General features: G+C 44.1%; 1 protein-coding gene across 1 annotated transcript; it reads left to right on the top strand.

The window, feature by feature from the left end:
- The first annotated feature begins 117 nt into the window (after nucleotides 1–117).
- Nucleotides 118–12,514, top strand: LOC106561257 (DEAD/H (Asp-Glu-Ala-Asp/His) box helicase 11). The gene is made up of 28 exons (XM_045688243.1): nucleotides 118–389; nucleotides 953–1,108; nucleotides 1,186–1,419; nucleotides 1,561–1,647; nucleotides 1,724–1,860; nucleotides 1,966–2,017; nucleotides 2,108–2,215; nucleotides 2,301–2,388; nucleotides 2,625–2,830; nucleotides 2,916–2,988; nucleotides 3,128–3,207; nucleotides 3,324–3,370; nucleotides 3,487–3,566; nucleotides 6,440–6,481; nucleotides 6,550–6,617; nucleotides 6,744–6,782; nucleotides 6,851–7,001; nucleotides 7,169–7,300; nucleotides 7,394–7,506; nucleotides 7,603–7,675; nucleotides 7,878–7,981; nucleotides 8,084–8,233; nucleotides 8,311–8,379; nucleotides 8,512–8,609; nucleotides 10,334–10,418; nucleotides 11,750–11,825; nucleotides 11,975–12,129; nucleotides 12,225–12,514. The coding sequence occupies exons 2-28, from the start codon at nucleotides 977–979 to the stop codon at nucleotides 12,258–12,260; spliced, it is 2,715 nt and encodes a 904-aa protein (XP_045544199.1). The 5' UTR covers nucleotides 118–389; nucleotides 953–976; the 3' UTR covers nucleotides 12,261–12,514.
- Nucleotides 12,515–12,517: the final 3 nt, after the last annotated feature.

The raw sequence follows: 12,517 nt of genomic DNA, 5'->3' as shown, positions 1-12,517 counted from the left end.
GTGGCGGGCTTTGGAAGGGACGGTCGTGAAGTGACTCATCGCCATCTAAACAAATACTGTACATTATCTCACACATTTCTTTCTTGAGTAGTAAACACATTGAGGAATATATTTTTTAAAATAACAACGTTTTTTTGTGGGGGGAGAAAGAGCATTGTTTTTTTACGTCCCTTTCATATGGTGAAATTCTTTAAAATAAAAGCCCTGACACTCAGTTCAGTGCTCTCTCGCCTCGCCGCCCGGGCACGCCCCTCTTGACGTTTCATTTCACCGGCTTGTCATTGGTCAGTTTCTGAAACGCTTGGCGCGCTTGTAGAAGATGCACGAACTCTGTCAAAACATTTTTGCTAGCTCCAGCCAGCCTCCAACTAGTCATTGAACTAAAACCGGTGAGTATTTGTATTTCTTGTTTTAACTATTCAACGGTTAAGTGTCACGATCGTTTCTAACCAACATAATCGACAACTGACCAGACTAGGAAGTAGCTAGCTAATGCATACTCCATACAATGTAGCTATAGCATAATCATTATTTGCCAAGGCTGACAGTCCCAGACATAACGTTACAATGTAAAATGTCTGTTAGACTCCACTACCTTCAGTTTAGACACAAAGTCCCGTTCTGCCTTCTGCACAAAGTCAGTGATCCAGTCAGGCTCAGCAGAGGAGGATGGAGGATGTTAGACAATGATCTAAAAACCATTGATCTAAAACCCATAGGTAACAGGGTACTCCCAATGTAGTGTCACATCAGTTACCATGTATGGCATTGAGAAAGTCCGGTAACGTTAGTTTAACTGAGAATTCTCAACTCCTTGATATGATAATGCTCAGCTTACAACAGTTCTGCTACGAAAAAAAGTACCTAGCTAGCTCTAAATATGCATTTCACGTTCTAGAGTTTATATAGTACAGGTAATTACAACTGAGTTTGTCAGTGTTCTAACCCACAGGCAGCAAGAGCATTATTAGCAGTGATGGAAGAGGCTGGTGCCCCCCACTTCCCCTTCCCCTACCAGCCATACCCCATCCAGGAGCAGTTCATGCAGGCCCTGTATGGGGCACTGGAGCACGGCAAAGTCGGCATCTTTGAGAGCCCTACTGGAACGGTGTGTGTGTTCATATCTGTGTAATAATGTGTGTGTCTATCTGCCTCAGTCTGTGTATTAATATATTGTTGTTCCAGGGCAAGTCTCTGAGTCTGATCTGTGGAGCTCTGAGCTGGCTGAGGGACCATGAGGAGAAGAGGAGACAGGAGGCAGACAGACTGCTGCAGGGGGATGGAGGTACATCTCTCTCCATCTCCTCATCCCTCTCTACCACATCATCCTCCACCCCGTCATCCTCCTCTGCTGAGCCTGACTGGATCACTGACTTTGTGCAGAAGAAGGCAGAACGGGACTTTGTGTCTAAACTGAAGGTAGTGGAGTATATATGTGTGTGTATGTGGTGTGTGGAGGTTGGGGGGGGTGTCTTTGAGGTAGTTTGGTGTGACATGTGTTTACAGAATGTTAGCATCACTCTGTGTTTCTGTATCTTTGTGTGTGTGTGTGTGTGTCAGGATGAAGAGCTGCGGAGGAAGAAGAGGGAGGAACACCTGGAAATGATCAGAAACAACTCTCAGCTGAAATCCGCCCTGAAGAGAAAGGTAGAGCATAACATTCTGATACCTAGTAGAGTATACCTGTATACAGTAACAGCTTAAATGTTGTGTGTATATGTAGAGCTGTGAGGATGATGAGGCAGTGAAGCTGCTGCAGCTCAGTAAGGACCCCCAGGAGGAGGAGGAGCTAAACAACCCTGAGGAGGAGCTTATTGTGGCTGAGTATGAGAGCGATGACGAATCAAAGACCAAGAACAAGTAAGGACAACCCAATTACTAGGCCACAATTGAGTATAGCTTAATGAAATAGTATAGAGTGTTTCAATTTGACAACATAATGACACCCCTGTCTCAACTCGACAGGTTCTGTGGTGGTGATGATGAAGATGACTTGGTGGAGGAGCACGTCACCAAGGTATATTTGGGATTTTTAGGTTATTTCTCTTATGTAGAATTTTGTCCTCGGTCAACACCACTTAGTGTGTGTGCACGCGTGTTTCATCAGATCTACTACTGCAGCCGTACACACTCCCAGCTGGCTCAGTTTATCCATGAGGTACAGAAGAGTCCCTTCAGCCCGGACATCAGCCTGGTCCCACTGGGGTCCCGACAGGTACACATACACACACACACACCGGTCTTTACACATTCTTTCCATTCCTGTAGATCCTGTGTATTAATGAGCTGTGTCCGTGTAGAATATGTGTGTAAATGAGGAGGTGCGTCGGCTGGGAAGCGTCCAGCGTATCAACGACCGCTGTATGGAAATGCAGAAGAACAAACACGGTGAGAACATATGCTCCCAGAATGAATGGGGCCTTATGGCAATGCTGACTCAACAAAATATGGTTTTTCGGTATCTCAGTAAGGGAATTCATATTCAAAAACTGTCTTGGTGAATCAACTACAGTTAAGGAAAGTCATATACATTTATTTTAAAGAACTGTAGGCCTGTCGCATTGCTCTCTTTTCTCAAAAATGTCCTCTCTTTCTCTCCTGTATTCTCTTTCGCTCTCTTTCAGACCAGCGTCCGAAGGAAGTGGAGGGTGGTAAGAGGAAGAGGGGTGTGTCTAAGGCGGTGTGCCCGTACGTAGGGGCTCAGGGGCTGCAGACACTGAGGGATGCAGTGTTGGGGGCGGTACGAGACATAGAACAGCTGCTCAGCCTGGCCAGAGAAACACGCTCCTGTCCCTACTACGCTACACGCCTCGCTATACCCCCCGCACAGGTACACACCATCACACACCTTTTCCCTCAAATGATTATGGTATTACGTTGTGAGACCCTGGTCTTTGACATATGTGTGTGTATAGCTGGTGGTGCTGCCCTATCAGACAGTACTTCATGAGGGGACGAGGAGAGCATCGGGGTGCAGCTCAAAGGACAGGTTAACCATGCTTAAAACACACACCTTTGAAAATGAATATTTTAGCTTTCAATAGTCCACCGTGTATTTCGCCCTTGTGCTATCTCTACCTATTCTACAATGTATTGAGCTGTTTAACCTGTTTGATTTGATTGGTTTAGGTGCTGATTATAGATGAGGCTCACAACCTCAGTGATGTTCTCTCCTGTATACACAGCTCAGAACTAACTGGAGCACAGGTACACACACACACACACACACACACACACAATAACTGTAGTTTGTCAATGTGTCTGTGGTAGAATAACATTTGTTGCTGTCTATATTGTTTAATGAAATTTTATACTGTGTCCAGCTATGCCGTGCACACTCCCAGCTTGCACAGTACTCTGAACGCTACAGGTAAAAACACACACACACACACACACACACACACACACACACACACACACACACACACACACACACACACACACACACGGTGTCTGATTGTGTGTGTGTGTGTGTGTGTGTAACAGGAGTCGACTGAAGGCCAAGAACCTGATGTACATTAAACAGATCCTTTTTGTGGTGGAGGGGCTGGTGCGTGTGCTGGGAGGTAAGTGTGTGTACGTGTGCCCTGTGAAAAAGAGCCAGAACAAGATACCTATATACAGTGCATTCGGAAAGTATTCAGACCCCTTCACTTTTTCCGCATTTTGTTACGTTACAGCCTTATTCTAAAATTGATTACATAGATTCTTTCCCCCTCATCAATCTACACACAATACACCATAATGACAAAGCAAAAACAGGTGTTTGCAAATTTATAAAAATAAAAAACAACTGAAGTATCACATTTACATAAGTATTCAGACCCTTTACTCAGTACTTTGTTGATGCACCTTTGGCAACGATTACAGCTTCAAGTCTTCTTGGGTATGACGCTATAAGCTTGGCACACCTGTATTTGTGGAGTTTCTCCCATTCTTCTCTGCAGATCCTCTCAAGCTCTTTCAGGTTGGATGGGGAGCGTCACTGCACAGCTATTTTCAGGTCTCTCCAGAGATGTCCGATCGGGTTCAAGTCTGGGCTCTGCCTGGGCCACCCAAGGACATTCAGAGACTTGTCCCAAAGCCACTCCTGCGTTGTCTTGGCTGTGTGCTTAGGGTCGTTGTCCTGTTGGAAGGTGAACCTTTGCCCCAGTCTGAGGTCCTAATCGCTCTGGAGCAGGTTTTCATCAAGGATCTCACTGTACTTTGCTCCGTTCATCTTTCCCTTGATCCTGACTAGTCTCCCACTCCCTGCTGCTGAAAAACATCAGCACAGCATGATGCTGCCACCACCATGCTTCACCGTAGAGATGGTGCCAGGTTTCCTCCAGACGTGACGCTTGGCATTCAGGCCAAAGAGTTCAATCTTGGTTTCATCAGATCAGAGAATCTTGTTTCCCATGGTCTGAGAGTTTTTAGGTGCCTTTTGGCAAACACCAAGCGGGCTGTCATTAGCCTTTTACTGAGGAGTGGCTTCCATTTGGCCACTCTACCATAAAGACCTGATTGGTGGAGTGCTGCAGAGATGGTTGTCCTTCTGGAACGTTCTCCCATCTCCACAGAGGAACTCTGGAGCTCTGTCAGAGTGAGCTTCGGGTTCTTAGTCACCTCCCTGACCATGGCCCTTCTCCCCCGATAGCTCAGTTTGGCCGGGCGGCCAGCTCTTAGGACGAGTCTTGGTGGTTCAAAACTTATCCATTTAAGAATGATGTAGGCCACTGTGTTCTTGGGGACCATCAATTCTGCAGAAATGTTTTGGTATTCCTTCTCCAGATCTGTGCCTCGACACAATCCTTTCTCTGAGCTCTACGGACAATTCCTTTGACCTCATGGATTGGTTTTTGCTCTAAGATGCACTGTCAGCTGTGTGACCTTTATATTGACAGGTGTATGCCTTTCCAAATCATGTCCCATCAATTGAATTTACCACAGGTGGACTCAAATGAAGTTGTAGATACATCTCAAGGATGACCAATGGAAACAGGATGTACCTGAGCTCAATTTCGAGTCTCATAGCAAAGGGTCTGAATACATACAGTACCAGTCAAACGTTTGGACACACCTACTCATTAAAGGGTTTTCTTTATTTTTACTATTTTCTACATTGTAAAATCATAGTGAAGACATCAAAACTATGAAATAACACATGGAATCATGTAGTAACCAAAAAGTGTTAAACAAATCAAAATATATTTGAGATTCTTCAAAGTAGCCACCCTTTGCCTTGATGACAGCTTTGCACACTCTTGGCATTATCTCAACCAGCTCCACCTGGAATGCTTTTCCAACAGTCTTGAAGGAGTTCCTACATATGCTGAGCACTTGTTGGCTGCTTTTCCTTCACTCTGCGGTCCAACTCATCCCAAACCATCTCAATTGGGTTGAGGTTGAGTGAGTGTGGAGGCCAGGTCATCTGATGCAGCACTCCATTACTCTCCTTCTTGGTCAAATAGCCCTAACACAGCCTGGAGGTGTGTTGGGTCATTGTCCTGTTGAAAAACAAATGATAGCGCAAACCAGATGGGATGTCGTATCGCTGCAGAACGCTGTGGTAGCCATGCTGGTTAAGTGTGCCTTGCATTCTAAATAACTCAGACAGTGTCACCAGCATCATCACACCTCCTCCTCCATGCCTCACGGTTGGAACCACACATGCAGAGATCATCCGTTCACCTACTCTGCGTCTCACAAAGACATGGCAATTGCAACCAAAAATCTCTAATTTGGACTAATCAGACCAAAGGACAGATTTCCACCGGTCTAATGTCCATTGCTCGTGTTTCTTAGCCCAAGCAAGTCTCTTCTTCTTATTGGTTTCTTTTAGTAGTGTTTTTTGTTGTTGCAGCAATTCGACCATGAAGGCCTGATTCACTAAGTCTCCTCTGAACAGTTGATGTTGAGATGTGTCAGGAAGCTGGTTGAGAGAATGCCAAGAGTGTGCAAAGAGTGGCTACTTTAAAGAATCCCAAATATAAAATATATTTTGATTTGTTTAACACTTTTTTTTGGTTACTCCAGGATTCCATATGTGTTTTTTCATAGCTTTGATGTCTTCACTGTTATTTTACAATGTAGAAAATAGTAAAAAAATAAAAACCATGGAATGAGTAGGTGTGTCCAAACGTTTGACTGGTACTGTATGTAAATAAGGTATTTTTGTTTTTTATTTTTAATACATTTGCAAACATTTCTAAAAACCTGTTTTCGCTTTGTCATTATAGGGTATTGTGTGTAGATTGATGAGGATATCTTTGTTTAATCCATTTTAGAATAAGGCTGTAACGTAACAAAATGTGGAAAAGGGGAAGGGGTCTGAACACTTTCCAAATGCACTGTATATGGTAATAGCTCTATCAGTACTCTGAACGCCTTCTGTTAGGCTAAGTGGAGTTTAAAACATATTAGATACAAAACCATGTTATATCTATATTGTCTTTAGGTAAGGTGGGGCAGAATCCACACAGCCAGATTACTCAGCCAGGTAAGAACACACACACAAAACACACAAAACACACACTATAGTGACCTTCCCCTCACTTTGTCTCCCAGCAACCGAACTGCTGACCATCAACAACTTCCTGTTCAAGGCTCAGATAGACAACATCAACCTCTTCAAGGTAACCACGACCACGACTAGACCACAACCTACTGCGATTGGCATAGAAATTGGTGAAGGGATTGATGGATTTGATGGTTATTGGTGATAAATTGCTTTGCTTCCTTCTCTTTGTCTCTCTATGAAGGTACAGCGATACTTTGAGAAGAGTATGATCAGCAGAAAGGTAAGTGTAGTGTGTGTGTGTGTGTGTGTGTGTGTGTGTGTTTTTCTAATGTTGTTTGTTCTCTCTAGCTGTGTGGCTTCATAGAAAAGTATGCAGGTACAGGTGTGACGTCACACACACAAACCACACAGACACAGTCTGCCAACAAAGAGAACCGTCGGACTGAAGGCCTGAACCGCTACCTACAGACACTGCAGAGCAGCCAACAGCCTGACATAGGTAAGCACACACACACTAGGAATGTCACCTTATAAAATGTTGACGGTATTGTGATGAACCAAGCTACCTGATGTACGAAATACGGACTGTCACCATGTTTAAGGTGCAAGGACTGCCTAACAGAGACACTCTCTCTCTGTTCCCCTCTCTCTCTCTCTCTCCTGTAGAGTCACCTTCAGGCCAGCAGGGAGCAGCAGAGGACAGGGAGCTGGCAGCATCCCCTATGATGCAGGTAGAGGGCTTCTTCATGGCTCTCACCAACACCAACACTGATGGACGTATGGTGCTACAAACTCAAGGTACACACACACACACACCAACTTCTCTGTTGAGCAGAAACTAGTTTCTCCCAACATTTCTCCCAACACGCTATTACCTCTCTTTCTCTCCAGGTAGTGTAGCGGTGAGTAGTATGAAGTTCCTCCTGTTGAACCCAGCGGTCCACTTTTCTCAGGTGCTGAAGGACTGTAGAGCTGTCATCATCGCTGGAGGAACCATGCAGCCTGTAAGAACACACACATGCACTCATTCTTATCTTCATCCCCTGTGATGACCTGGGCAAATTAAAGTCAAGACAACTACTCTGTGCCTCTGTGTCTAGGTGTCTGACTTTAAGCAGGAGCTGTTGTTCTCTGCTGGTGTTGAAGCGGAGCGCATCATAGAGTTCTCCTGTGGTGAGTACCCTAAGATACTGCACCCTGGGATAGATCTGGGAGGACTGGGGGTAGTTAGCTAGAATAAGAGAGCAGGTTAAAGGTCAGTGTTACAGTGATAATAAACCATAAAGTCATTTCTCATTGAACACAGATACTAATTGGTCCTAGCTGAGAAGCTCCTGGTTTGGACAAACTGAATGTGTGTATGTGTGTTTGGCAGGTCATGTGATTCCTCCAGAGAATATCCTACCCATAGTGCTGTGCAGTGGCCCGTCTGGTCAGGAGCTGGAGTTCACCTTCCAGAACAGAGACACACCACGCATGGTTACACACACACCTTTTAAAACGGCATTATGCCATTCTGAGAAGCCAATGTTAATGCTAATGGCGGAGGGGAGTGTAAGGTGTATGTGTTTGTGTGTGTAGATGGAGGAGACTGGCCGTGTGCTGTCTAACCTGTGTAACGTGGTGCCAGGAGGCGTGGTGTGTTTCTTCCCCTCCTACGATTACTCCAGAAGGATTCTGGAACACTGGGAGGCCAGCGGAGTCCTGGCACGCCTCTCTAGCAAGAAGAAGGTACACATACCATCTTGCTATCAAGTATATATGTTTCTCTCTTGAAAGTCCATATATTCAGTGTGTGTTTCTCTCAGATCTTCCAGGAGCCAAAGAAAGCCAACCAGGTAGAAAAGGTGCTCAATGAGTTCTCACGCACAATCCAGGTGAGACACAAAACAAACTAGCATCACTTGAAATGACTACAAAACACCTCATCTCACCTTTTTGAGATTTAAACATCAGATAAAGATATTGCTTATTGGAAAGCTTGTTGAATGACTCTCTCTCTCTCAGAGGTGTGCTGTGGATGGGGTACACTCTCTGGAGCGTTGCTGTTCTCTGTGGTCGGGGGAAAGATGAGCGAGGGTATCAACTTCTCAGACGACCTAGGCAGGTGTGTGTGTTACAGATCTCTCATTTGTAGACTTTCTCATTGTGAAAACATCAGTTGTTTGTTTCTTGGATAAGACTGTGTATGTCAGCGGTAGGTAACTAGATTCAGTCGCTGGCCGATTGTTGTCAGAGCGGATGGTCAGCGGAACATAATGGTAGTAGTTGTGGTCAATTTGTAGTGTACAAATTAAGCCCAAAGAGACATTGTATTTGAAAAGAACAATAATGTCATACCTTTATTACATTTACATGATCATATACAGTGCATTCGTAAAGTATTCAGACCCCTTGACTTTTTCCACATTTTATGTTACAGCCTTATTCTAAAATTGATTAAATAAATGTTTTCCCTCATCAATCTACACACAATACCCCATAATGACAAATCAAAGTTTTTTTTTTTGTGTATTTTTGTTTTTGCAAATGTATTAAAAATGTAAAACAGATACCTTATTTACATAAGTATTCAGGCCCTTTGCTATGAGACTCGAGGCACAGATCTGGGGAAGGGTACCAAAACATTTCTGCAGCATTGATGGTCCCCAAGAACACAGTGGCCTCCATCATTCTTAAATGGAAGAAGTTTGGAACCACCAAGACTCTTCATAGAGCTGGCCGCCCGGCCAAACTGAGCAATCGAGGGAGAAGGGCCTTGGTCAGGGAGGTGATCAAGAACCCGTTGGGCACTCATACAGAGCTCTAGAGTTCCTCTGCGGAGATGGGAGAACCTTCCAGAAGGACAAACATCTCTGCAGCACTCCACCAATCAGGCCTTTGTGGTAGAGTGGCCAGACAGAAGACACTCCTCAGTAAAAGGCCGCTTGGAGTTTGAGAAACAGGATTCTCTGGTCTGATAAAACCAAGATTGAACTCTTTGGCCTGATTGCCAAGCGTCACGTCTGGAGGAAACCTGGCACCAACCCTACGTTGAAGCGTGGTGGCAGCATCATGCTGTGGGGATGTTTTTCAGCGGCAGGGACTTGGAGACTAGTCAGGATCAAGGGAAAGATGAATAGAGCAAAGTACAGTGAGATCCTTGATGAAAACCTGCTCCAGAGCGATTAGGACCTCAGACTGGGGCCGAAGGTTCACCTTCCTACAGAACAACGACCCTAAGCACACAGCCAAGACAATGCAGGAGTGACTTAGGGAAAAGTCTCTGAATGTCCTTGAGTTGCCCAGACTTGAACCCGATCGAACATCTCTGGAGAGACCTGAAAATAGCTTGTCAGTGACACTCCCCATCCAACCTGACAGAGCTTGAGAGAATCTGCAGAGAATGGGAGAAACTCCCCAAATTCAAGTGTGCCAAGCTTATAGGGTCATACCCAAGAAAACTTGAGGCTGTAATCGCTGCCCAAGGTGCTTCAACAAAGTACAGAGTAAAGGGTCTGAATACTTATGTAAATGTATTTAAATCGTTTTTATTATTCTAAACCTATTTTTGCGTTGTTATTATGGGGTATTGTGTGTAGATTGATGAGAAAATAAACAATTTAATATATTTTAGAATAAGGCTGTAACGTAACAAAATGTGTAAAAAGTCAAGGGGTCTGAACACTTTCCGAAGGCACGTCCTTTTTTTTTTAATTCATGGGAATACTTGGAAACAGATTTCCTAAAGTAAACTAATTTTAGCTGTAAAATCACCAGGAATTCAGTCTTTCTTGACCCAAAACTAAAATGCCGACCCCAGGTGTATGTTAATAAAATGTGTGTGTGTAGGTGTATTGTGATGGTAGGGATGCCATATCCAAACATCAAGTCTCCAGAGTTAAAGGAGAAGATGGCTTACCTGGACAAGAACCTGGTGAGACGGAAAACACGCGCATACACATTTTCTGGTATTCATTTAACATTCTCACCCTTCTCATAGGGGCCGATTCTAACTTAGGAATTAATGCCTTTCCTAAACAATTAATGCCTTTCCTACCTCATTCAGTCACGTAACGCGCTCTGCAGGCTACCTTGTGCGCTCTGAATACATTTCATTCAACTGCTGAAAACCCTCCCACTCTCAAGGAGTTTTCATTCAATGGGGTTTTCAGTACATTTATCTTAAGCCATCCCTTTAAATATGGTGCACCTTTTAATTAGAATTTTGTCGACAGACTGAATAAAATACATTGAGAGAACAGGTTCACAATATAGGGATCAATTTAAAGAAAGCCATCCATGCATATTCGTCTCCATTTCAGCACCAACTGGTAGATAAAAGAACAATCTCATTTTGTAGATTTAGGCCCATTTTAGGGTTAGGAAAGTATGTATGAATCATAAAAACAGTTTAGAGAGCCTTTACACACAAAATACTATATATTGGTGAATAAAAAAGTGGTTTGATTCATCCTGAAAGTTGTCATATTAAAGTTCAATCCATGAAATATTGGAAAGTGGGGAAAAGTGTACAATAGGGGTTGAACAATAATCCTATAAATGTACTCTAATCCTTACTAATCATGGAACTGTATGACTATGGTCCAGTCGTGGTGAACTGTGCTCCAGGGTTAACCTGCTATGTGTGGTCTGACTTCCATAATGATTCAAATAGGCTACATGTCCCATATTATTGCACACTGTTGCCTAATATGGTCCACTAATGCTAGCGACCCTCAGGAACAACTACACAGACCTGAGAGGAAAGAAAGGTCAACGGAACGGAATGATGCAAAAATACATGTATGTGGGTGGCTCCCGATAGTGGCTAATATTTAACATGATACAAACTGTAAAATAAAACAGAAAAGTCTGGGCATATAATCAAATCATTCTAAAGGTCATACATCAACTCTTTTCCACTTGGAACCGGTAGGTTCGCTAGACCTTATTCATGGTTTCCTTGTGCGTATTACTGCTGGAACAATTGGAGAATTAAGTCGAGGTCAGAATACAGTGTTTCTGTAGACACACTTTCATTTATTCGAGCTCCACCTCAAACAAATCGTGGGTGAATAGCATGCTATTCTCAAGCTTAAGTTCAAGGTCAGAATACGCATAGAGAGAAAAGCGAATGTTTCATTTATGCGCGGTTAACTCGGGTCGGAACCTGGGCCATAGAGATGAATGGAAAGCTCAGTCTATCCTGCATCTATTAATTGTTAGTCTATAGCTTAGGCACACTCACACTCTGTTCTGTTTCAGCCTCACTCTGGTGGGAGAAGTCCAGGCCAGGCTCTGATAGAGAACCTCTGTATGAAGGCTGTCAATCAATCCATAGGTACTCTCTATATTTCTACACCTTCTCAGTTAACTATAGATTAACTATCTATCTATATTTCAAGCTACGTATACCCCTGGCCTAATCAATCACTCTGTACCCCTAATCAAACAATCTTCTGGGGATCACCTAATTTCCTCTCCCCACAGGTAGAGCCATCCGTCACCGTGAAGACTATGCCTGTATCGTTCTGTGTGACCGACGGTACTCCCGACCTGCAACGCTGGCCAAACTCCCCGACTGGATCAGAGCACACACGCACACACACACCAGTTTTGGCCCTGCCTTCGCCGGCCTGAGACGGGTAATACACACACACCTGCAATGGATAATACACACACACACTATGTCTGTAGAGCACAGGCCCTCTGACCCAACTTCTTCTTTCCTCTTTCTCAGTTCTTTATGGAGAAGAAGAAACAGCAGCAGCTATGAGAGGAAGGGGTAGCAGGTGTTCTGGTGTGTAACGCTGGTCAGAAGAGAGCTACCTCACCTCTCCGATATCCTCGCTCTGGAGACAGGACTTGTGATTGGATTCTCCTCGATTGGAGGGATGTTAAAGCATGATGGTTGAGGCTCTTTGTATGTTTCACACACATACCTCTCCAACAGATCAGTCAACTCTCCAACAGATCAGTCAACTCTCCAACAGATCAGTCAACTCTCCAACAGATCAGTCAACTCTCCACTGC

The sequence above is a fragment of the Salmo salar genome, chromosome ssa10 (assembly GCF_905237065.1).
Source record: "Salmo salar chromosome ssa10, Ssal_v3.1, whole genome shotgun sequence".
Lineage (NCBI taxonomy): Eukaryota > Metazoa > Chordata > Actinopteri > Salmoniformes > Salmonidae > Salmo > Salmo salar.
Note: the sequence above shows the minus strand (reverse complement) of the source record. Positions and strands in the feature narration are given on the sequence as shown.

Bases quoted from the DNA above. Each gene is read 5' to 3' on its own strand.
- LOC106561257 (XM_045688243.1), top strand. From the start codon at position 977: ATGGAAGAGGCTGGTGCCCCCCACTTCCCCTTCCCCTACCAGCCATAC. The intron at 3,567-6,439 runs GTAAGTGTGTGT...TATTGTCTTTAG, and splicing joins GCTGGTGCGTGTGCTGGGAG to GTAAGGTGGGGCAGAATCCA. The intron at 12,130-12,224 runs GTAATACACACA...CCTCTTTCTCAG, and splicing joins CCTTCGCCGGCCTGAGACGG to TTCTTTATGGAGAAGAAGAA.